A 25,146-nucleotide genomic window follows, 5' to 3' on the forward strand; every position below is an offset into this window, starting at 1 on the left:
GGGAGGTCTGGGGTGTATTGAGGCCATGAGAGAGAGAGGAGGTCTGGGGTGTATTGAGGCCATGAGAGAGAGAGGAGGTCTGGGTGTATTGAGGCCATGTGAGAGAATAGGAATGGTGACTGCTCTGACACTCATCTGTTCTCCATGATAGATTCTGTAAGTCATGTTACAGCTTACTGAACAGATCCCACTTTGAGTCCACACGATAGAGATGTGTGTACTGGGTAGAAGATGGGTTATTGGGGGGGGTACCCAGTGGGTTCTGAATAGATGGTACTGAGGAAAGGCAGAGGGTACTGGGTAAAAAGGGCCTGAAGTTGGATTCATTAGTTGGCTTCATTCTTTGACGCTTCATCAAAGTTTTCTACAAGATCTGTGGAGAGGGGAGAGGAGAGGAGAGGAGAGGAAAGAGGAGAGAGAAGAGAGGAGAGAGAGAAGAGGAGAGGAAAGAGAGAGATAAATGTAAATCTTCAGGAAAGTATCATTAGGTCATTTAGCAGAAACTCTAATTCAAAGCTACTTCCAACAGGAAGACCAACATTCTGCCCCTCTACCAGCATCATAATCACTCCAGAGAGAGCATGATGCCGTCATTTTAACAACAAAGCCGTGTGTCGTGAGAAATAATACCTGGAACATCGTCCTCCTCTTCAATATCTTCTGGTTTGCTGATCGACATCGCTTTGTTGTCAAGTACTGCAATCGGGAAGGAGAAAAATAAGAGAGGGTAAAATTAGACATTTTATTCTTGAACAAGGCGTGAGGCCGCGCAACTGCCCGGGGGACGGCGTGAGGCCGCGCAACTGCCCGGGGGACGGCGTGAGGCCGCGTAACTGCCCGGGGGACGGCGTGAGGCCGGGCAACTGCCCGGGGGACGGCGTGAGGCCGCGCAACTGCCCGGGGGACGGCGTGAGGCCGCGCAACTGCCCGGGGGACGGCGTGAGGCCGCGTAACTGCCCGGGGGACAGCCTGAGGCCGCTTAACTGCCCAGGGGACGGCGTGAGGCCGCGTAACTGCAGGGCATTCGGGAAGTATTCAGAGCCCTTGACTTTTCTCACATTTTGTTTCGTTACAGCCCAATTCTAAAATTGATTAAATCATTATTTGTACTCCTCAAACTACAAACAATATCCCAAAATGACAAAGCGAAAACAGGTTTAGAAATGTTTGCAAAATAATACTGAAATATCAGCCCCTTTCCAATGAGAATGAGGACCATCTCTGCAGCACTCCAGGGAGGTGACCAATAACCTGATGGTCACTGACAGAGCTCCTCTGTAGATGGGAGAATGTTCCAGAAGGACAACCATCTCTGCAGCACCCCCCCAAAATCAGGCCTTTATGGTAGAGTGGCCAGACGGAAACCACTCCTCGGTAAAAAGGCACATGACAGCCCGCTTGGACTTTGCCAAAAGGCACCTAAAGGACTCTGCCCACGAGAAACAAGATTCTCTGGTCTGATGAAACCAAGATTGAACTCTTTGGCCTGAATGCCAAGCATCATGAGCATCATGTCTGGAGGAAACCTGGCACCATCCCTACGGTGAAGCATGGCGGTGGCAGCATCATGCAGTGGGGATGTTTCTCTGGGAGACTAGTCAGGATCGAGGGAAAGATGAACTGAGCGAAGTACAGAGAGATCCTTGATGAAAACCTGCATCGCATCAGTTGGGGGGGGGGGGGGGGGGAGGTTCACCATCCAACAGGACAACAACTCTAAGGACTAAGCCAAGACAACGCAAGAGTAGCTTCGGGACAAGTCTCTGAAAGTCAGTGAGTGGCCCAGCCAGAGCTGGAACCCGATCAAACATCTCTGGAGAGACCTGAAAATAGCTGTGTAGTGATGCTTCCCATCCAACCTGACAGAGCTTGAGAGGATCTGCAGAGAAGAATGAGAAACTCCCCAAATACAGGGGTGCCAAGCTTGTAGCGTCATACCCAAGAAGACTCGAGGCTGTAATCGCTGCCAAAGGTGCTTCAACAAAGTACTGAGTAAAGGGTCTGAACACTTACGTAAAATGTGATATTTCTGATGTTTTATTTTAACAACTTAACTACAATTTCTAAAAAACATGTTTTTGCTTTCTCATTATTTTGTGTAAATTCATGAGGGGAAAAAGAAACGGTCTGTAAACAAAACGTAGAGAAAACCAAGTGGTCTTGAATACATTCCTAATGCAGTGAGCCTACTACACCCACCTTGGCGTGGGAACTGCTCTGCCAGTTTGCGAAGGCTGGTGAAGCTGTCTGCCCCCAGCTGGCTGAGGATGCCCGGGAGCATCTCTGTCAGCTGTTTGTTCTCTGCGTGGCCTGTGATGGCAAACGTGTTGGCGGACAGAGAGGCCTGCACCTTGGGGTTGTTGAAGTGGATCACCGTGCCATCGTACTTTATCATGTTCACCTGGTGGGGGGGGATAGAGACAGGGGTTTAGCAAAGCTGTACATTCAGCACGACAATGTTTCCGGAACGTTCAGATAGAAATACGCCACGAAGAACAAATCGTGCTTTTCTGACATGAAGAAGAACCATCCACGTCAGCTCTATTAGAGGAATTTCTATGGCAACTGAACAGGGCCCAGATTGGATTGAGAAAAGAGGTGTCAGCGATATTTGACCGTAGATTGTCACAGGACAAGCCGTCTACCTATCTAATCATTTCAGAGAACAAGCCTATTGACCCTATTCCAGAGACTTTCAGATCTGCACTTGATGCCGAAGGAAGGGGAGAGGCTAAGAGTTGATTTAGTTGACATGCTCAGTGCTTTTAAAAAATAAATAAATATTGTAATGACTTGCCTCCTCAATCCCAGCGATGTTGTTCACTGCCAGTTTCTTCAAGGAGCTCTGGAGTTTTTTGTCGTCGGCTGTTGCGGTTCTGTGAACCACCTTCTTCTTCCTGCGAGCTGTTCCCTGAGGACAACAGCATCAACAACACGTTTTTTATTCCAGTGGGACGAAGTACAAACATTTACCTGGAGCGAACTGCAGATAACTGGGTGATTTGAAATAGTCAATAATATAATATAATTATTTTTTTAGCAACAAACAAAGAAAAATGTATTTACAATCTGTATAAACGAATAGAAGGGATCAGGCCTTTAGAAAACCTCAGTTAGAATATTTGGCAAATAGAAGAATACATTTTACAATACTCATGTCCGTAAAAAATATATATAGTATGTATATGCTGGAAGTAGAAGCCTAAGTGTTATTGTTCATGACAGTCAGTCAATCCGGAACATTTCAAGAACTTTGAAAGTTTCTTCAAGTGCAGTCGCAAAAACCATCAAGCGCTTTGATGAAACTGTCTCTCATGAGGACCGCCACAGGAAATGAAGACCCAGAGTTACCTCTGTTGCAGAGGATATGTTCATTAGAGTTAACTGGCTCTCATGAGGACCACCACAGGAAAGGAAGACCCAGAGTTACCTCTGTTGCAGAGGATATGTTCATTAGAGTTAACTGGCTCTCATGAGGACCACCACAGGAAAGGAAGACCCAGAGTTACCTCTGCTGCAGAGGATAAGTTCATTAGAGTTACCAGCCTCAGAAATTGCAGCCCAAATAAATGCTTCAGAGTTCAAGTAACAGACACATCTCAACATCAACTGTTCAGAGGAGACTGTGTGAATCAGGCCTTCATGGTCCAATTGCTGCAAAGAAACCACTACTAAAAGGACACCAAGAAGAAGAAGAGACTTGCTTGGGAACCGTAGTGTGAACCATGAATAGGAATGGAGGTGACGGATGAAACGTCATATCAGAACCTCTTTGAATGCAACAGATGGAATCTCCTGCACATTGGTTTGGTCTCAGCACCCAGGGTAACATATCAAGTATTTGGTCTTCACCCAAATACTTATTAACCATCTCAAGCCAGTACAATGGATGTACTAGTCGAACTTAAAGTAATCAACATGTTAGTGATATGCTGAGTGCCAACAGTCGGAACAAAAAAGTACATTTTAGGCCCTACCAGCGACTGTCGGGCAGATTACAACTTTGTCCCCATTCACTCAGATTGTACCAGCCACAATCTTTCACTCAGGTCTTCAGGTGCCCACAGCCAGGCAGTATTTCAGCGTGAGGTGGTATAGGCTATATCCTAGGCCGTCATTGCAATTAAGAATTTGTTCTTAACTGACTTGCCTTGTTAAATACAGATTTGTAGTTCTTTGACTTTGTGCAATTAATTTACCAGCTATAGAAGGGGGAAAAAAATGGCAGTAATACTTTAAAAACAGCTACTGAAGCATTTATGTTACTATAAAATGTGATGATCATACTTCACTACTTGTATTCACAAATACGAGTGAAATACTCACACCGTGGCGCCCTGACCACCCGCCAACGTGGCTGCTGAAACACACCTAACATGCTGACCACACCGCTCACGTTGCGTCCGCGAGTGTTGCGAAACACATTATTCAATCACTGCATCCACACTGCTCACGAGCGTCTGCGTAGCCAGGCACTAAAACAGAACTTGTTTCTATTTGTGACGGTTCGCGTGCTGCAAGTCCCTCCTTTCCCAACTCCTCATTAGTTTTTAGGAGCAAATTACCCACGCGGGTGATTGAAAAACAAACTGAGGTTCACACGCCAGTCCAGTTGGTAGCGATGCACCTTAAAGTTGGTTGTCGACCCCCACATAAAGACTGAAGTAGAAGCCTGGAAGGAGGAGAGATGACTAGAAAAAGATTAGGTTTCCCCTTTAATTTGTGGATTGATTGTCGGAGAAGAGGACCTTGTGCATTTCAGGTAAAATAACAACCCAATGTTTATATCCCAGGACAAATTAGCTAGCAACAGCAAGCTAGTTAAAAAGGACAAATTAGCTAGAAAGTGCAAGCTAGTTAAAAAGGACAAATTTGCTAGCAACAGCAAGCTAGTTAAAAAGGACAAATTAGCTAGCAACAGCAAGCTAGTTAAAAATGACAAATTAGCTAGCAACAGCAAGCTAGTTAAAAAGGACAAATTAGCTAGCAACTGCAAGCTAGTTAAAAAGGACAAATTAGCTAGCAACAGCAAGCTAGTTAAAAATGACAAATTAGCTAGCAACAGCAAGCTAGTTAAAAAGGACAAATTAGCTAGCAACAGCAAGCTAGTTAAAAATGACAAATTAGCTAGCAACAGCAAGCTAGTTAAAAAGGACAAATTAGCTAGCAACTGCAAGCTAGTTAAAAAGGACAAATTAGCTAGCAACAGCAAGCTAGTTAAAAAGGACAAATTAGCTAGAAAGTGCAAGCTAACTAGCTAAATCCCATAGATGTTTAATGCTTTTCTACCTGTCCCCAAATTAATATTGCTGGTTAAGAGTTTGTTTTGATATTTCAACATGTGTGTCCTGATCACGTCTGACGTGGGTGGACAAAAACCAACACGTGCACGAGTGCGTACATACGTGCCTGGTCTAGTCAGCGCCTTAGCCGCCAATAACAAAAATCAACACACATTTGGCAGGTGTTAAATTTAGGCCACACCAATAGTGCCATCTAGCTGTGGAGAGGAGACACAACGAGGCCCTTACCAAACAGTAAGAGACAAAGCCATGGGCCCCACAGCCAGACCAAAGCATCTGCTCATAATAGGAGTAATGTGCTCAGGGGGAAACACGACTGCCAGTTGCTTTGATAAGTCTAATGCCTTTCAACCAAACAGACAGGCAGTTAAGCTACTCAACTGCTGCCTTCAACCCTGCGCATTCCCAGATATGGAAGGGACTACAATTTAGTCATGCCTGTGTCATAACAAAAATGTAGATTTTAACAGTAGAGATGATAGTAGTTACCTTTCCACCTATCCGGACTTGGGCCTGAAGTTTGGCTAGTTTCTCTTGGTTCATGGCTTTATCTGGAAAAGAGGAACGTGGATGAGTTGTCGTCACACAATATTCTCACGAATTAACAAATGACAAATAAAATAAAAAAAACACAAGCCCACTGGATGAATGTAATCAGCTTCAGGTTTATCCCGAACCACCGTGGAAGCTGTTAATGGACCTAGCTATAAACTAGACACCAGTTGAGTTCTCTAGTTTACTAGACAACACATTTTTCATTGTCTGGAAAACACTGCAATCATCAGGTGTTACATTCCTAAAGACTGACTATTAAAAAATAAATACTGCCCGTCAGCCAAAACACACACAGATGAATAGTTAGCTAGTTAAATAGCTTTGTTAATGACATGGTCTAACGCTAGCCATAAAAATGTAGCTCACGTTAACTATCTAGCTGTCATTTAGTCAGTTAACCATTTCATATTCCTGACGAGGTAGCTAGTTATCTAAATGTTACTGCATAAAGCCATAGCTAAGTAAGACAACGTGGATACTGTTCTCCAGCTAGCATTGTAAACACAGTAGGCTAGGTTGCTCAAAGCAAACCGAAAACACCGGATACTGTTTTAGGGCTGTGGTCTTTTGTTTGTTCTGTTGTTTATACCGTAGTCCATAGCTCTAGTTGTTAAAAACAAAACAAAATAAAGAATTTACCTGTGTAAAGAGAGAGTCAGTAATTTGATTGATCAGTCCTAAAGTCACAACACCTTCTTCCACACGGGTTCACAGCAGAACAGGAAGTGGCTCACAGCAAGAGAGAGCACGCGGTTGGCGCTGATGGCGAATCTCACCACGTGTCTTTTCTCTCGAGTGTTGGGTGAATTTCAGGCAGTGTCGTTTTGGTTGCGTGTGTTATTTTCAGCAGATGAGAGTTTAATTGATTGATTTATTGTATTAGCTGGATCACTTTAAACACATACAGATGTATAGGCACAACATGAACGCCATTTGTACTACAGTTGCCTGCAATGTGTTTCTGAAGATAAATCGACCGTTTGTGCCAATGTTGTATATGGAGAAATTAGTGCTTTCGTCTTGTTGTGGTTCATATCACATGTGTATTTGTGTTGTTGTTGCATGAATAACCAGGTTTCCACCCAATTGGCGACATTCTAAAATCCGCATAAAGTCATGCATTTTCCCACCAGATATTTGTTTTAATTGGTGATCAAATTGACTTGTTGCTCCAGACTATAGTATGTGTGTGATGACAACCTGCACATTAGAAATAGCTTTTGGCGGTTAAATAACCATGAACCGAATAAAAAAAAAACAAGTTAAATGGGTTTCCATCGCATTTAACTCTACTGATGGTTTTCTCACAAAAAAAAACGTTTGCTTTAAATAGCGAGTGCGCTCACGATGATATCACCAGAATAAGACCCTCGATATTTATTGGAAAGCAGCATCTCGCTCATCACCTTTCACTTTCACCATCCTGTAAAGTTATTTTACAGTTTATTTCACCCGTAGCCTAATAAACTGCATGATTTCCGGAGGTATAGTGGGGTGACATGTCATCGGATGATTCCACGTTTACTTTGATATTATGGCTATTATATCAATATTTGCGCATAAAAGCGTTTCCACCGCCATTTCTCGTATTATCATCCCACCTATTAATTCAATTCAATCCCACCTCGTATTTTGTTTTGTCGACATTTGGTAATATTTGTTAAGTTTACCGACAAATGTGCTGCTTCCATCAAGCCTGTCATGACATTTTTTTTATCCGACATGAACTTTACTGGCATAAAAATGTTGGATGGAAACATGGTCATAAAATACACTCAGTGGTTCCCAACCTTTTCCGGTTACTGTACCAGCAACTGAATTCTGCTCTGCCTGGAGTACCCCTGAAGTACCCCCTCTTGTGCATTTTAATGGAAGGTCTATGGTCTCATGAGTCTTCTCAAGTACTCCCTGATAGGCCTTGTACCCCTGGTTGGGAACCATTGAACTACATGACCAAAAGTATGTGGACACCTACTCGTCAAACATCTCATTCCAAAATCATGAGCATTAATATAGAGTTGGTCCCCCCCCCTTTGCTGCTACAACAGCCTCCACTCTTCTGGGAAGGCTTTCCACTAGATGTTGGAACATTTCTGAGGGGACTTGCTTCCATTCAGCCATAAGAGCATTCGTGAGGTCAGGCACTGATGTTGGGCGATTAGGCCTGGCTCACAGTCAGCGTTCCAATTCATCCCAAAGGTGTTCAATGGGGTTGAGGCCAGAGCTTTGTGCAGGCCAGTCAAGTTCTTCCACGCCGATCTCCGACAAACCATTTCTGTATGGACCTCACTTTGTGCACGGGGGTATTGTCATGCTGAAAGAGGAAAGGGCCTTCCCTCAAACTGTTGCCACAAAGTTGGAAGCACAGAATCGTCTATAATGTCATTCATTGTATGCTGTAGCGTTAAGATTTCCCTTCACTGGAACTAAGAGGACTAGCCCGAACCATGATACACAGGCTGTATCACAACCGGCCGTGATTGGGAGTCCCATAGGGCGGTGCACAATTGGCCCAGCGTCATCTGGGTTTGGTTTGCTGAGTTAAATAAAGTTTGTTTTTTTTTACACGAAAAAAACCCGGCCCAGAACATTATTCCTCCTCCACCAAACTTTATAGTTGGCACTATGCATTGGGACAGGTTGCATCCTCCTGTCACCTGCCAAACCCAGATTTGTCCATCGGACTGACAAATGTTGAAGCGCGATTCAGAGAGTCCAATGGCGGTGAGATTTACACCACTCCAGCAGACACTTAGCATTGCGCATGGTGATCTTAGGCTTGTTTGCGGCTGCTCGGCCATGGAAACCCATTACATGAAGCTCTCGACAAACAGTTCTTGTGCTGACGTTGCTTCCAGAAGCAGTTTGGAACTCTGTAGTGAGTGTTGCCACTGAGAACAGACCATTTTTTACGTGCTACGAACTTCAGCACTCGGTCCCGTTCTGTGAGCTTGTGTGGCCTTCCACTTCGTGGCTGAGCCGTTGTTGCTCCTAGAAATGTCCACTTCACAATAACAATAATAATAATAATAATGCAGTCAATCGGGGCAGCTCGAGCAGGGCAGAAATTTGATATACTGACTTGTTGGAAAGGTGGCATCCTATGATGGTGCCACGTTTAAAGTCTCTGAGCTCTTCAGTAAGATACAGTGCCTTTAGAAATTATTCACACCCCTTGGCTTTTTCCATATTTAAGTTGTGTTACAGCCTGAATTTAAAATGGATTTAATTGAGATTATTTTTGTCACTGGCCTAAACACAATACCGCATAATGTAAAAGTGGAATCAGGTTTTTTTTGTTTTTTTTAAATAAATGATAAAAAAATGAAAAGCTGAAATGTCTTGAGTCAATAAGTATGCCAGCTTAAAATGAGTAAAAATGAGTAAAAATGTGCTTAAAAAACACAGATTCAACCACAAAGACCAAGGTTTTACCAATGCCTCGCAAAAAAGGACACCTATTGGTAGATTAAAAAATATATATTTTTAACCTTTATTTAACTAGACAAGTCAGTTAAGAACAAATTCTTATTCCCAATGACGTCCTACCCCGGCCAAACCCGAACCCGGACGACGCTGGGCCAATTGTGCGCCAGCCTACAGGACTCCCAATCACGGCCGGCTGTGATAAAGCCTGGAATCGAACCAGGGTCTGTATTTTTTTTTAAATTGTATATATATATTTTAATTTAATCTTTATTTAACTAGGCAAGTCATTTAAGAACAAATTATTATTTACAATGACGGCCTACCCTGGCCAAACCCGGACAACGCTGGGCCAATTGTGCGACACCCTATGGGACTCCCAATCATGGCCGGTTGTGATTTTATTTTTTATTTATTTTTTATTTCACCTTTATTTAACCAGGTAGGCTAGTTGAGAACAAGTTCTCATTTGCAACTGCGACCTGGCCAAGATAAGGCATAGCAGTGTGAACAGACAACACAGAGTTACACATGGAGTAAACAATTAACAAGTCAATAACACAGTAGAAAAAAGGGGAGTCTATATATACATTGTGTGCAAAAGGCATGAGTAGGTAGGCAAATAATTACAATTATGCAGATTAACACTGGAGTGATAAATGATCAGATGGTTATGTAAAGGTAGAGATATTGGTGTGCAAAAGAGCAGAAAAATAAATAAATAAAAACAGTATGGGGATGAGGTAGGTGAAAATGGGTGGGCTATTTACCAATAGACTATGTACAGCTGCAGCGATCGGTTAGCTGCTCAGATAGCAGATGTTTGAAGTTGGTGAGGGAGATAAAAGTCTCCAACTTCAGTGATTTTTGCAATTCGTTCCAATCACAGGCAGCAGAGAACTGGAACGAAAGGCGGCCAAATGAGGTGTTGGCTTTAGGGATGATCAGTGAGATACACCTGCTGGAGCGCGTGCTACGGATGGGTGTTGCCATCGTAACCAGTGAACTGAGATAAGGCGGAGCTTTACCTAGCATGGACTTGTAGATGAGCTGGAGCCAGTGGGTCTGGCGACGAATATGTAGCGAGGGCCAGCCGATTAGAGCATACAAGTCGCAGTGGTGGGTGGTATAAGGTGCTTTAGTGACAAAACGGATGGCACTGTGATAAACTGCATCCAGTTTGCTGAGTAGAGTGTTGGAAGCAATTTTGTAGATGACATCGCCGAAGTCGAGGATCGGTAGGATAGTCAGTTTTACTAGGGTAAGTTTGGCGGCGTGAGTGAAGGAGGCTTTGTTGCGGAATAGAAAGCCGACTCTTGATTTGATTTTCGATTGGAGATGTTTGATATGGGTCTGGAAGGAGAGTTTAGAGTCTAGCCAGACACCTAGGTACTTATAGATGTCCACATATTCAAGGTCGGAACCATCCAGGGTGGTGATGCTGGTCAGGCGTGCGGGTGCAGGCAGCGAACGGTTGAAAAGCATGCATTTGGTTTTACTAGCGTTTAAGAGCAGTTGGAGGCCACGGAAGGAGTGCTGTATGGCATTGAAGCTCGTTTGGAGGTTAGATAGCACAGTGTCCAAGGACGGGCCGGAAGTATATAGAATGGTGTCGTCTGCGTAGAGGTGGATCAGGGAATCGCCCGCAGCATGAGAAACATCATTGATATATACAGAGAAAAGAGTCGGCCCGAGAATTGAACCCTGTGGCACCCCCATAGAGACTGCCAGAGGACCGGACAGCATGCCCTCCGATTTGACACACTGAACTCTGTCTGCAAAGTAATTGGTGAACCAGGCAAGGCAGTCATCCGAAAAACCGAGGCTACTGAGTCTGCCGATAAGAATACGGTGATTGACAGAGTCGAAAGCCTTGGCAAGGTCTATGAAGACGGCTGCACAGTACTGTCTTTTATCGATGGCGGTTATGATATCGTTTAGTACCTTGAGCGTGGCTGAGGTACACCCGTGACCAGCTCGGAAACCAGATTGCACAGCGGAGAAGGTACGGTGGGATTCAAGATGGTCAGTGATCTGTTTGTTGACTTGGCTTTCGAAGACCTTAGATAGGCAGGGCAGGATGGATATTGGTCTGTAACAGTTTGGGTCCAGGGTGTCGCCCCCTTTGAAGAGGGGGATGACTGCGGCAGCTTTCCAATCCTTGGGGATCTCAGACGATATGAAAGAGAGGTTGAACAGGCTGGTAATAGGGGTTGCGACAATGGCGGCGGATAGTTTCAGGAATAGAGGGTCCAGATTGTCAAGCCCAGCTGATTTGTACGGGTCCAGGTTTTGCAGCTCTTTCAGAACATCTGCTATCTGGATTTGGGTAAAGGAGAACCTGGAGAGGCTTGGGCGAGTAGCTGCGGGGGGGGGGGAGCTGTTGGACGAGGTTGGAGTAGCCAGGCGGAAGGCATGGCCAGCCGTTGAGAAATGCTTGTTGAAGTTTTCGATAATCATGGATTTATCGGTGGTGACCGTGTTACCTAGCCTCAGTGCAGTGGGCAGCTGGGAGGAGGTGCTCTTGTTCTCCATGGACTTCACAGTGTCCCAGAACTTTTTGGAGTTGGAGCTACAGGATGCAAACTTCTGCCTGAAGAAGTTGGCTTTAGCTTTCCTGACTGACTGTGTGTATTGGTTCCTGACTTCCCTGAACAGTTGCATATCGCGGGGACTGTTCGATGTTAGTGCAGTCCGCCACAGGATGTTTTTGTGCTGGTCGAGGGCAGTCAGGTCTGGAGTGAACCAGGGGCTATATCTGTTCTTAGTTCTGCATTTTTTGAACGGAGCATGCTTATCTAAAATGGTGAGGAAGTTACTTTTAAAGAAAGACCAGGCATCCTCAACTGACGGGATGAGGTCAATGTCCTTCCAGGATACCCGGGCCAGGTCGATTAGAAAGGCCTGCTCACAGAAGTGTTTTAGGGAGCGTTTGACAGTGATGAGGGGTGGTCGTTTGACTGCGGCTCCGTAGCGGATACAGGCAATGAGGCAGTGATCGCTGAGATCCTGGTTGAAGACAGCGGAGGTGTATTTGGAGGGCCAGTTGGTCAGGATGACGTCAATGAGGGTGCCCTTGTTTACAGAGTTAGGGTTGTACCTGGTGGGTTCCTTGATGATTTGAGTGAGATTGAGGGCATCTAGCTTAGATTGTAGGACTGCCGGGGTGTTAAGCATATCCCAGTTTAGGTCACCTAACAGAACAAACTCTGAAGCTAGATGGGGGGCGATCAATTCACAAATGGTGTCCAGGGCACAGCTGGGAGCTGAGGGGGGGTCGGTAGCAGGCGGCAACAGTGAGAGACTTATTTCTGGAGAGAGTAATTTTCAAAATTAGTAGTTTGAACTGTTTGGGTATGGACCTGGAAAGTATGACATTACTTTGCAGGCTCTCTCTGCAGTAGACTGCAACTCCTCCTCCTTTGGCAGTTCTATCTTGACGGAAGATGTTATAGTTGGGTATGGAAATCTCAGAATTTTTGGTGGCCTTCCTGAGCCAGGATTCAGACACGGCAAGGACATCAGGGTTAGCAGAGTGTGCTAGAGCAGTGAGTAAGACAAACTTAGGGAGGAGGCTTCTGATGTTGACATGCATGAAACCAAGGCTTTTTCGATCACAGAAGTCAACAAATGAGGGTGCCTGGGGACATGCAGGGCCTGGGTTTACCTCCACATCACCTGCGGAACAGAGAAGGAGTAGTATGAGGGTGCGGCTGAAGGCTATCAAAACTGGTACAGCCTGGAATCGAACCAGGGTGTCTGTAGTGACGCCTCTACCACTAAGATGCAGTACCTTAGACCGCTGCACCACTCGGGGAGCCCACATTTTTTTTAAAGCTGACATTGAATATCCCTTTTGAGCATGGTGAAGTTATTAATTACACTTTGGATGGTGTATCAATACACCCAGTCACTACAAAGGGGTCCTTCCTAACTCAGTTGCTGTAGAAGGATACACCCAGTCACTACAGGCGTCCTTCCTAACTCAGTTGCTGTAGAAGGATACACCCAGTCACTACAGGCGTCCTTCCTAACTCAGTTGTTGTAGAAGGATACACCCAGTCACTACAAGGAGTCCTTCCTAACTCAGTTGTTGTAGAGGAAGGAAACAGCTCAGGGATTTTTTCCATGAGGCCAATGGTGACTTTAAAACAGCTACAGAGTTTAATGGCTGTGAAAGGAGAAAACTGAGGATGCATCAACAACATTGTAGTTACTCCACAATACTAACCTAAATGACAGAGGGAAAAGAAGGAAGCCTGTACAGAATAAAAATATTCCAAAACATGCATCCTGTTTGCAACAAGGCACAAAAGTAATACTGCAAGTAATGTGGCAAAGAAATTAACCTTTTTGTCCTGAATACATAACACATTACAGAGTACAACTCTCCATATTTTCAAGCATAGTGATGGCTACATCATGTTATGGGTATGCTTGTAATCGTTAAGGACTGGGGAGTTTTTCAGGATAAAAATAAATGGAATGGAGCTAAGCACAGGCAAAATCCTATTGAAAGACCTTGCTCAGTCTGCTTTCCACCTGACACTGGTAGATTAATTCACCTTTCAGCAGGACAATAACCTAAAACAAAAGGTCAAATATACACTGGAGTTGCTTACCAAGAAGACAGTGAATGTTCCTGAGTGGCCTAGTTACAGTTTTGACTTAAATCTACTTGAAAATCTATGGCAAGACTTGAAAATGGTTGTCTAGTAATGATCAACAACCAATTTGATAGATTGTGAAGGATTTTGAAAGAAATAATGGGTAAATGTTGCACAATCCAGGTGTGGACAGCTCTTAGAGACTTACCCAGAAATACAAAGGTTCTTCAACAAAGTATTGACTCAGAGGTGTGAATGCCCCTCCCTACCTTCGGGCAATGTTCAAACCCTACCTGAGCACTCTGTTCTGCCACCTCAGGTCTCTTGACTCTCCCACCCCTGCGGGAGGGCAGCTCCCGCTCAGCCCAGTCCAAACTGTTCTCTGTTCTAGCACTTCAATGGTGGAACCAGCTTCCCCCTGAAGCTAGGACAACAGAGTCCCTGCCCATCTTCTGAAAACATCTTAAACCCTACTTCTTCAAACAGTGTCTTAAATAATCCTCTGTCTCACCCTTAACCAGCACTTGCACTTGACCCTCCCCCCTTTCTAACTCTGACTCTACTGATAGCTACTTTATTGAGGAAAAATGTACTTTCTATGCCTGTGATATGTGGTTGTCCCACCTAGCTACAGTTGTCCCACCAAGCTACAGTTGTCCCACCAAGCTACAGTTGTCCCACCAAGCTACAGTTGTCCCACCAAGCTACAGTTGTCCCACCAAGCTACAGTTGTCCCACCTAACTACAGTTGTCCCACCTAACTACAGTTGTCCCACCTAACTACAGTTGTCCCACCTAACTACAGTTGTCCCACCTAGCTACAGTTGTCCCACCAAGCTACAGTTGTCCCACCAAACTGTTTTTCACAATTCCTGACATTTAATCCTAGTAAGAATTCCCTGTCTTAGGTCAGTTAGGATCACCACTTTATTTTAAGAATGTGAAATGTCAGAATAACAGTAGAGAGAATGATTTATTTCAGCTTTTTCATTGTCAAACGTTTCAGGTAGCCTTCCACAAGCTTCCCGCAATAAGTCAGGTGAATTTTGGCCCATTCCTCCTGACAGAGCTGGTGTAACTTAGTCAAGTTTGTAAGCCTCCTTGCTCGCACACGGCTTTCAGTTCTGCCCACAAATGTTATATAGGATAGAGGTCAGGGCTTTGTGATGGCCACTCCAATACCTTGACTTTGTTGTCCTTAAGCCATTTTGCCACAACTTTGGAAGTATGCTTGAGGTCATTGTCCATTTGGAAGACCCATTTGCGACCAAGCTTTAACTTCCTGCCTGATGTCTTGAGATGTTGCTTCAATATATCCACATCATTTTTGTTCCTCATGATGCCTTCTATTTTGTGAAGTGCACCAGTCCCTCCTGCAGCAAAGCACCCTCACAACATGATGCTGCCTCCCCCGTGCTTCATGGTTGGGATGGTGTTCTTCGGCTTGCAAGCCTCCACCTTTTTCCTCCAAACACAACGATGGTCATTATGGCCAAACAGTTCTATTTTTGTTTCATCAGACCAGAGGACATTTCTTCAAAAAGTACGATATTTGTCCCCATGTGCAGTAGCAAATCGTAGTCTGGCTTTTTTATGGCCGTTTTGGAGCAGTGGCTTCTTCCTTGCTGAGCGGCCTTTCAGATTATGTCGATATAGGACTCATTTTACTGTGGATATAGATATTTTTGTACCTGTTTCCTCCAGCATCTTCACAAGGTCATTTGCTGTTGTTCTGGGATTGATTTGCACTTTTCGCACCAAAGTACGTTCATCTCTAGGAGACAGAATGCGTCTCCTTCCTGAGCGGTATGACGGCTGCGTGGTCCCATGGTGTTTATACTTGCGTACTATTGTTTGTACAGATGAACGTGGTACCTTCAGGCGTTTGGAAATTGCTCCCAAGGATGAACCAGACTTGTGGAGGTATACCATTTTTTTCTGAGGTCTTGGCTGATTTCTTTTGATTTTCCCATGATGTCAAGCAAAGAGGCACTGAGTTTGAAGGTAGGCCTTGAAATACATCCACAGGTACACCTCCAATTGACTCAAATGATGTCAATTAGCCTATCAGAAGCTTCTAAAGCCATGGAATTTCTGGAATTTTCCAAGCTGTTTAAAGGCACAGTCAACTTAGTGTAGTAAACTTCTGACTCACTGGAATTGTGATACAGTGAAATAATCTGTCTGCAAACAATTGTTGGAAAAATTACTTGTGTCATGCACAAGGTAGATGTCCTAACCTGCTTGCCAAAAGTTAACAAAAAAGTTTTTTAACAAGACATTTGTGGAGTGGTTGAAAAATTAGTTTTCATGACTCCAACCTAAGTGTATGTAAACTTCCGACTTCAACTGTATATCATAACATGAATACACTAACTGTAAATCGCTCTGGACTAGAGTGTCTGCCAAGTGACTAAAATGTAAAAATGTGAATAGTTATTTAAATGATATGTTTGTGTTTTATTTTCAATAAATTAGCTAAAATTTCTAAAAACATGTTTTCACTTTACCAATCGAATCAAATTGTATTTGTCACGTGCGCTGAATACAAGTGTAGCCCTAACCGTGAAAAGCTTACTTACAAGCCCTTAACCAGCAATGCAGTTTTTAGACAATAGTTAAGAAAATATTTCCTAAATAAACTAAAGAAGAATAAAAAATAAAAAAAATAGTAACACAATAGAATAACAATAATGAGGCTATAATATACCGGTACCGAGTCAATGTGCGTACCGGTTAGCCGAGGTAATTTGTACATATAGGAAGGGGTAAGGCATAGATAATTAACAGCGAGAAGCAGCAGTGTAAAAACAAAAGGGAGGAGGGGGGGTCAATGTAAATAGTCCGGGTGGCCATTTTATTAATTGTTCAGCAGTTTTATGGCTTGGGGGTAGAAGCTGTTAAGGAGCCTTTTGGACCGAGACTTGGTGCTCCGGTACCGCATGCCGTGCGGTAGCAGAGAGAAAAGTTTATGACTTGGGTGATTGGGGTCTTTTTTTGGCCTGAACATTGTGGGTTATTGTGTGTAGACAGGTGAGAAAAAAATATATTGAATCCGTTTTGAATTTAGACTATAACACAAACATTTTTGGACTAAGACAAGGTGAATGAATACTTTCTGAAGGCACTGCAGACTGTACAAAGAAGAAACGAGGACTTGTATTTTGAAGTTCGAACCGCTCCGCTTCAACTCACTTTTTCCTGTTCGTCACTAGTTAACACAGCCACAAAGTCAAAAACCCGCCTATTTTTTTCAAATATTTTTTTTTACAATTAAAATATTATTTTAAACCTAATCCTAACAACCAAACGGTTGACTTGATGTCCAACCCTAACTTTAAAAGCCAAAATGCTAAACAAAATATATATTTTTATAGCCAATTTAGATTTTGTTGCTATGGTAACTGGTGGAAACCCTTTTTCCTATCCAACCGAACATCACTTCCGGTGTATTCACCGTGCGCGCTCTTAGTTTGTTGGAAGAAAGGCCGACACAGCTACAAATATGCAGTCCCCTCTTGTCAACATCGCTTTGTTGTCCTCTTATGTTTTATTTTCTCTGACTCATATTCAGAAGGTTGCAGCTGAGGCGAATGCGAGAGGTAAGACAGTCAAATGTAGCTTCGGTGGCAGCTCTGAAAACTAACGTTATTGTAACAATCATCAGGTCATGCTAACAAGATTCTTGCTTGCTAGCTGTTTGAGGGTCGTCACTAGTTACCACATCCACAAAGTCATACTTACGTCTAAACTCCGCCTATATTGAACATGTATCTAACTAAAATCTTGTTTTGAACCAAACCTTAACCACACTGCTAACATTATGCCAAATTCTATCTTAAATTAAGACCAACGAATTTTTGTTTACAGGAGTTTTTTGACGATAGAGCCAATTCTGACTTTGTGGCTGTGGTAAATAGTAACAACCCAGTTTGAGTTATCTAACTTTTAAAGCTTTATCAGCTTTGTGTTGTCGACGACACAATGTCTCGCCCGTAGGCTACCTGTATATTGCAAACAAACCTCACCCATGTCTCATTGGGTGTGGTGGTAATCTGATTAATCATGCTGTAATAATAGACCATTTATTTTTAGTATTACATTGTTATTGGGTTTAAAGCTCCAAGAACCGCATTTCACGTGACTTCGAAAATTGAAACAATTAATTGGTATACAGCCTTAATTGGTATACAGGCTAATGCCTGCAAAATCTTGTAAATGTTCCTTACAAGCCAGAATGTTGAATAAAATTACATACACATTTACTCTACCAGTTGTCTGTACTGTTTGTCCTTCAGCTGCTCGAAATTTGACATAAAATATCCACAGGAATGTATTGTTTACCTGACCTTTTAGAGAGCTGGTAGGGAGGTACTGTATATGATTTGGTTAGGCACCTTGGTAAAGTTAGTTTTATACAATATTCTCTCATCAATAGCTATTGAACCAAGCATGCCATGACAATGTTATATTTGGAATCAGGGGAGGATATTAAAAAATAAGTTTTGAGCAGTTGGACACACCGCAAAGACAACCGGTAGAGTATGTTTTTAAAATGTAATTTTATTAAACATGGCTTGTAATGAACATATACACAATTTTACTTTCAGGCTGTATATATCAATGAATTGGTTATTACAGCCTGATTAATCAGACTATGTGGCTAGCCCAATAATGGACTGAAGGATCCTAATGTTACTGCTTATAGTCCAAGGATCTTACCTGTTGTGTTTCGAGGCAAATACAAATTTCTAAACGTGAATCGATTCCTAATTACGGTACGGCTCTAAAAACATAAAGCCCTCTACTTTGTCCATATCACATCAAAATAATTTCACAAATGCTAAATATACACTGTTTTGAAACCCATTTTTAATACAGTATTTTTCAGTGACAACATGTTTGTGGCGTCAGTCTTCCGTTTACACACAGAGACGCACATGGCTTATTAACACTGTCTGTTTTCCATAAACAAGCACCGTGACATGAAGATCATGGCAGTGAGTGGGAACCGTAACCCTATTTAACTCGGCAAGTCAATTAAGAACAAATTCTTATTTACAATGACGGCCTACCCCGGCCAAACCCAGACGACGCTGGGCCAATTGTGCGACGCCCTATGTATGGGACTCCCAATCACGGGTGGTTGTGATACAGCTTGGAATCAAACCAGGGTCTGTAGTGATGCCACTAGCACTGAGATGCAGTGCCTTAGACCGCTGCGCCACTCGGGAGCCCCCCTCCGGTTTGACTTGGCAGTGTGACTCACATTTTTACACTGAAAAATATAAATGCAACAATTTCAAATATTTTTCTGAGTTACAGTTAATGTAAGGAAATCATTCAATTGAAATAAATTAATTAGGTCATAATCTATGGATTTCACATGACTGGAACAAAAACAGAAAACCAGTCAGTATCTGGTGTAACCACCATTTGCCTCATGCAACGCAACATCTCCTTCTCATTGAGTTGATCAGGCTGTTGATTGTGGCCTGTGGAATGTTGTCCCACTCCTCTTCAATGGCTGTGTGAAGTAGCTGGGTATTGGCGGGAACTGGAACACACCGTTGTACACGTCGATCCAGAGCATCCCAAACATGCTCTATGGGTAACATGTCTGGTGAGGATGCAGGCCACGGAAGAACTGGGACATTTTCAGCTTCCAGGAATTGTGTCCAGATCCTTGCGACATGGGGCCATGTATTATCATGCTGAAACATGAGGTGATGGCGGTGGATGAATGGAACGACAATGGGCCTCGGGATCTCATCACGGGATTCAAATTGCCATCAATAAAATGCAGCTGTGTGTGTTGGTACAGTTTGAAACCAGGATTCATCTGTGAAGAGCACACTTCTCCATCGTGCCAGTGGCCATCCAAGGTGTGCATTTGCCAACTGAAATCAGTTAAGACACAAGAACCGCAGTCAGGTCAAGACCTTGGTGACGACAAGCACCCAGATGAGCTAACCCCGAGACGGTTTCTGACATAAATTCTAAGGTCGTGCAAACCCACAGTTTGATCAGTTGTCTGGGTGGCTGGTCTCAGACGATCCCGCAGGTGAACGTGTCTGTTCTGAAAGCATTAGCTACAGACATGTAGAGTTAAGTGTCCTATTCAATCAATCCCAGCTAGCTGTGAGACTTACCAAATGATGCTGCCAATGTCCCAGTGTGAAATCTATAGTCAAATCCTGCACTGTAGCAAGCTGTCCTGCTAATGTCCACTAGTTCCTAAAATATCCATAAATGATAGACAAGCTTGCCATGGTTTTGCACTAGCTAGCTAGCGAAGATGCACAGTACATATGCCATGTTACCTGGCTAGTCTCTTAACAGGATAGCCTTCTAAAAAAAAAAAAAAAAAAAAAGTCACTTTTAATTTTGTTGTCAAAATGAAAACCTTCTCAATGAGGCTACTAGACATGCATTGTACGTGCATCTGGGCTGCCTGTCAGACTAACCATTTAATGTTTATTCATTGGCGACGCGTTACCAAGGCGACGGAACGCAGTAGTCAGATGAGGCGATTTTCAAACGTTAGAATATGCTTCTTTTAAAGCTGAGCATTAAAACAATCAAATAATTATTAAAAGCTGAGCTGTATTGTACATAATATTAAACAGCATATAAAGATGCGAAATAAGGTACATAAATGTATTATTTATTTTTATTTTATTTATTTCAAGGCTATAGCCTTGAAAGAAATACATTGAGAAGCATTTGCGAGTGTGACCCACTAGGCCGTTGGGCACAAAGTGCTCAGCATTTAAACATTTTTAGTTGCATTAAATAATCTATGCATTGCGCATATAGTCTGTGATTTACTTAGAATTAAATACAAATTAAACTCAATATAATTTAGTGGTCATTTTAAATCATTTTTATAAACACGAGTTTGGTCAGTTTGTGCCTTCAGGCTTCGTGGGATGGTAGAGCAGAGAATATCCTCTCCTGACTGTAGACCCACTGGGGATGCTAAACACCCTTTTGGCCACGCTTGGCAGAGATGCAGAGTTATTATTTTTTATTCTTCTGTAGGTAGGCCTAAAGGTTTTTATATATAATAACTAAATCAAAAAAAGAAAAGCTCCTTGAATGTGGGAATATGCCAGGCCCATTGGGCCAAAGTCAATTATACCATATTGTATAGATAATAGAACGGAAAATGAACAAAACTACAATGACACACTTAGTTATATACCCACCTTGTTCTTCTAGCATGTGCATGTAGGAAGTACACCATCATGTGTTCAGGATACGTGTCTTTTCAGATTCCACAATGGTTATTTTAGTTGTGGACACGACATCACCCTCTCTTGCGATGTAGTGTGGACACTAGAGGTCGACCGATTTAGGATTTTTCAACACCGATACCGATTATTGGAGGACCAAAAAAGCCGATACCGATTTAATTGGCCGATATTTTATTTATTTTAACTTAATATAATACATCAATAAAATCAATTTAGCCTCAAATAAATAATGAAACATGTTCAATTTGGTTTAAATAAGACAAAAACAAAGTGCTGGAGAAGAAAGTAAAAGTGCAATATGTGCCATGTAAGAAAGCTAACGTTTAAGTTCCTTGCTCAGAACATGAGAACATATGAAAGCTGGTGGTTCCTTTTAACATGAGTCTTCAATATTCCCAGGGAAGAAGTTTTAGGTTGTAGTTATTATAGGACTATTTCCCTCTATACCATTTGTATTTCATTAACCTTTGACTATTGGATGTTCTTATAGGCACTTTAGTATTGCCAGTGTAAAAGTATAGCTTCCGTCCCTCTCCTCGCTCCTCCCTGGGCTTGAACCAGCAACACAACGACAACAGCCACCATCGAAGCAGCGTTACCCATGCAGAGCAAGGGGAACAACTACTAGAAGGCTCAGAGCGAGTGACGTTTGAAACGCTATTAGCGCTCGCTAACTAGCTAGCCATTTCACTTCGGTTACACCAGCCTCATCTCGGGAGTTGATAGGCTTGAAGTCATAAACAGCGCAATGCTTGACGCACAACGAAGAGCTGCTGGCAAAACGCACGAAAGTACTGTTTGAATTAATGTTTACGCACCTGCTTCTGCCTACCACCGCTCAGTCAGATACTTAGATGCTTGTATGCTCAGTCAGATTATATGCAACGCAGGACACGCTAGATAATATCTAGTAATATCAACCATGTGTAGTTAACTAGTGATTATGATTGATTGTTTTTTATAAGATAAGTTTAATGCTAGCTAGCAACTTACCTTGGCTTACTGCATTCGCGTAACAGGCGTGCAACGAGAGAGGCAGGTGGTTATTGCGTTGGACTCGTTAACTGTAAGGTTGCAAGATTGGATCCCCCGAGCTGACAAGGTGAAAATCTGTCGTTCTGCCCCTGAACGAGGCAGTTAACCCACCGTCTAGGCCGTCATTGAAAATAAGAATGTGTTCTTAACCGACTTGCCTAGTTAAATAAAGGTATAAAATAAAAATCGGCGCCGAAAAATACAGATTTCCGATTGTTATGAAAACTTGAAATCGGCCCTATTTAATCAGGCATTCAGATTAATCGGTCAACTTCTAATGGACAAGACACCTCTTGCTATTTGTCCTTGTCTTTGTAAGTCACCTTGATTTTAGCACCTGTGTGTTTTTAAAAATCATTTTTTTAATGAAAATATTTAGCGAACTCAAGGGGGCTTATTAGTAGCGCACAAGTAGACTACAAATGTATGCCATGAACTGGTGAAGTGAGCGTTACTGGAGCGAAGTTGGAGCGGGCCAGACGACCGGACGGAATCTTGCTCTACACTCCTATTGTAGAAGTGTATGGTACATCATTCTATTGGTATTACATTGTGTTTAACTGTTTAGAGGTATTCCAGGTCGTTGTGCTGTTTTAGCCCTGTACTGAAGATGACGGTGCTGTGGTTTAGAGGTATTCCAGTTCGTTGTAGCCCTGTACTGAAGATGACGGTGCTGTGGTTTAGAGGTATTCCAGTTCGTTGTAGCCCTGTACTGAAGATGACGGTGCTGTGGTTTAGAGGTATTCCAGTTCGTTATAGCCCTGTATTGAAGATGACGGTGCTGTGGTTTAGAGGTATTCCAGTTCGTTGTAGCCCTGTACTGAAGATGACAGTGCTGTGGTTTAGAGGTATTCCAGGTCGTTGTGCTGTTGTAGCCCTGTACTGAAGATGACGGTGATGTGGTTTAGAGGTATTCCAGTTCGTTGTAGCCCTGTACTGAAGATGACGGTGCTGTGGTTTAGAGGTATTCCAGGTCGTTGTGCTGTTGTAGCCCTGTACTGAAGATGACGGTGATGTGGTTTAGAGGTATTCCAGTTCGCTGTAGCCATGTACTGAAGATGACGTACAGTATAGTACAGTCATGTTGTATTGCGCTGAATGGTCCTGTATGGCATTAAGTCATCAGTCATGTTGTATTGTGCTGAATGCTCCTGTATGGCATTAAGTCAGTCATGTTGTAGTCATGCATGTTGTTTAAGGTGTGAGTTGGAGGTTGTATTCTGTCAGTCGCTAGTGACTATCTTCATTTATCTTCATGCAGTCTATCACAGTGCCGTCCGTTTTGTCACCAAAGCCCCATACACTACCCACCATTGTGACCTGTACGCTCTCGTTGGTTGGCCCTCGCTTCATACTCGTCGCCAAACCCACTGGCTACAGGTTATCTACAAGTCTCTGCTAGGTAAAGCCCCGTCTTATCTCAGCTCACTGGTCACCATAGCAGCACCCACTTGTAGCACGTGCTCCAGCAGGTATATCTCACTGGTCACCCCCAAAGCCAATTCCTACTTTGGTTGTCTTTGCTGCCAATGACTGGAACGAATTGCAACAATTTCTGAAGCTGGAGACTCACATCTCCCTCACTAGCTTTAAGCACCAGCTGTCAGAGCAGCTCACAGATCACTGCACCTGTACACAGCCCATCTGTAGACAGCCCACCTATCTATCTACCTCATTCCCATACTGTATTTATTTATATATTTATCTTGCTCCTTTGCACCCCAGTATCTCTACCTGCACATTCATCTTCTGCCGATCTACCATTCCAGTGTTTAATTGCTATATTGTAATTACTTCACCACCATGGCCTATTTATTTCCTTAGTGGGGGCTGGCTCTAACGTGTGTGTCCTCGGGTCAGGACTGGGGTCTGGCTCTAACGTGTGTCCTCGGGTCAGGACTGGGGGCTGGCTCTAACGTGTGTGTCCTCGGGTCAGGACTGGGGGCTGGCTCTAACGTGTGTGTGTGTGTGTGTGTGTGTGTGTGTGTCCTCGGGTCAGGACTGGGGGCTGGCTCTAACGTGTGTGTGTGTGTGTGTCCTCGGGTCAGGAATGGGGGCTGGCTCTAACGTGTGTGTGTGTGTCCTCGGCTCAGGGTCTTTCTCTCCTGTCATCTGCCTCATGCCTCTCTTCTGTGCCTCATAGTTCCCCTGTGAAACCTGTAAGGGAGTGTGTGTGTGTGTGTGTAAGGGAGACAGGAGAGATTCATGTTTGCGAAAGTTCCAAGGGTCAAGTATTGAAACAAACACCATGCAAGAGGCTGTGTCCTCTACTCACCAAGTTGTTTCTCTTGTGCTTCCAGTAGTCAGGTTGGAGTCTCGTCTGCTTCTCTTTTGTTCATTGGCCTCAAATGGTCTACATCTTTCTCTCGTTGTCTTCAAAATATTCACTACATGACCAAAAGTATGTGGACACCTGCTTGTCCAATGTCTCATTCTAAAATCATGGGCATTAATATGGAGTTGGTCCCCCCCCTTTGCTGCTATAACAGCCTCCACTCTTCTGGGAAGGCTTTCCACTAGATGTTGGAACATTGCTGCTATAACAGCCTCCACTCTTCTGGGAAGGTTTTCCACTAGATGTTGGAACATTGCTGCTATAACAGCCTCCACTCTTCTGGGAAGGCTTTCCACTTGTTGTGGGGACTTGCTTCCATTCAGTCACAAGAGCATTAGTGAGGTCAGGCACTCTCTAATTTCACCATGCAGCTATATCGACAAAGTATAATTTTTAAATGGAATCTTTATCTGAGACCTGGTTAGTTTGGCTACAATGTTCATAGTACACAAACCAACCTGCAGTCATATTATCAGCATAGTAAAATCAAGTTACCGGGAACAAAGCGTGCGAGATTCACTGTGTGCAGTTCCCAGCAATGATCCCCTCGTTTCTTTCAGCGAAGATAAAAGACCCACCCCATGTCCTAGTTAACCAGTTACGTAAACAGCTGACAGCCTGACACA

General features: G+C 43.4%; 2 protein-coding genes across 3 annotated transcripts in view; one reads left to right on the top strand and one right to left on the bottom strand.

The window, feature by feature from the left end:
• On the bottom strand, window positions 1-6,648 carry LOC110509159 (transcription factor BTF3 homolog 4). The gene is made up of 6 exons (XM_036966533.1): window positions 6,498-6,648; window positions 5,793-5,854; window positions 2,798-2,911; window positions 2,200-2,401; window positions 631-696; window positions 1-373 (listed from the first exon to the last, which is right to left on the bottom strand). The coding sequence occupies exons 2-6, from the start codon at window positions 5,844-5,846 to the stop codon at window positions 327-329; spliced, it is 483 nt and encodes a 160-aa protein (XP_036822428.1). The 5' UTR covers window positions 5,847-5,854; window positions 6,498-6,648; the 3' UTR covers window positions 1-326.
• Window positions 5,583-25,146, top strand: part of txndc12 (thioredoxin domain containing 12 (endoplasmic reticulum)) — a 24,384-nt gene continuing 4,820 nt past the window's right edge. Inside the window, exon 1 of one of the 2 annotated variants that reach the window (XM_036966532.1) lies at window positions 5,583-5,634. In XM_036966532.1, coding sequence (XP_036822427.1) covers window positions 5,598-5,634 — 37 coding nt within the window. In that variant the 5' untranslated portion in view covers window positions 5,583-5,597. Of the gene's footprint in view, window positions 5,635-17,323; window positions 17,494-25,146 lie in introns of those variants that run through there. The other variant, XM_036966531.1, reaches the window with a different exon arrangement.

This window comes from Oncorhynchus mykiss, chromosome 28, assembly GCF_013265735.2.
Source record: "Oncorhynchus mykiss isolate Arlee chromosome 28, USDA_OmykA_1.1, whole genome shotgun sequence".
NCBI lineage: Eukaryota > Metazoa > Chordata > Actinopteri > Salmoniformes > Salmonidae > Oncorhynchus > Oncorhynchus mykiss.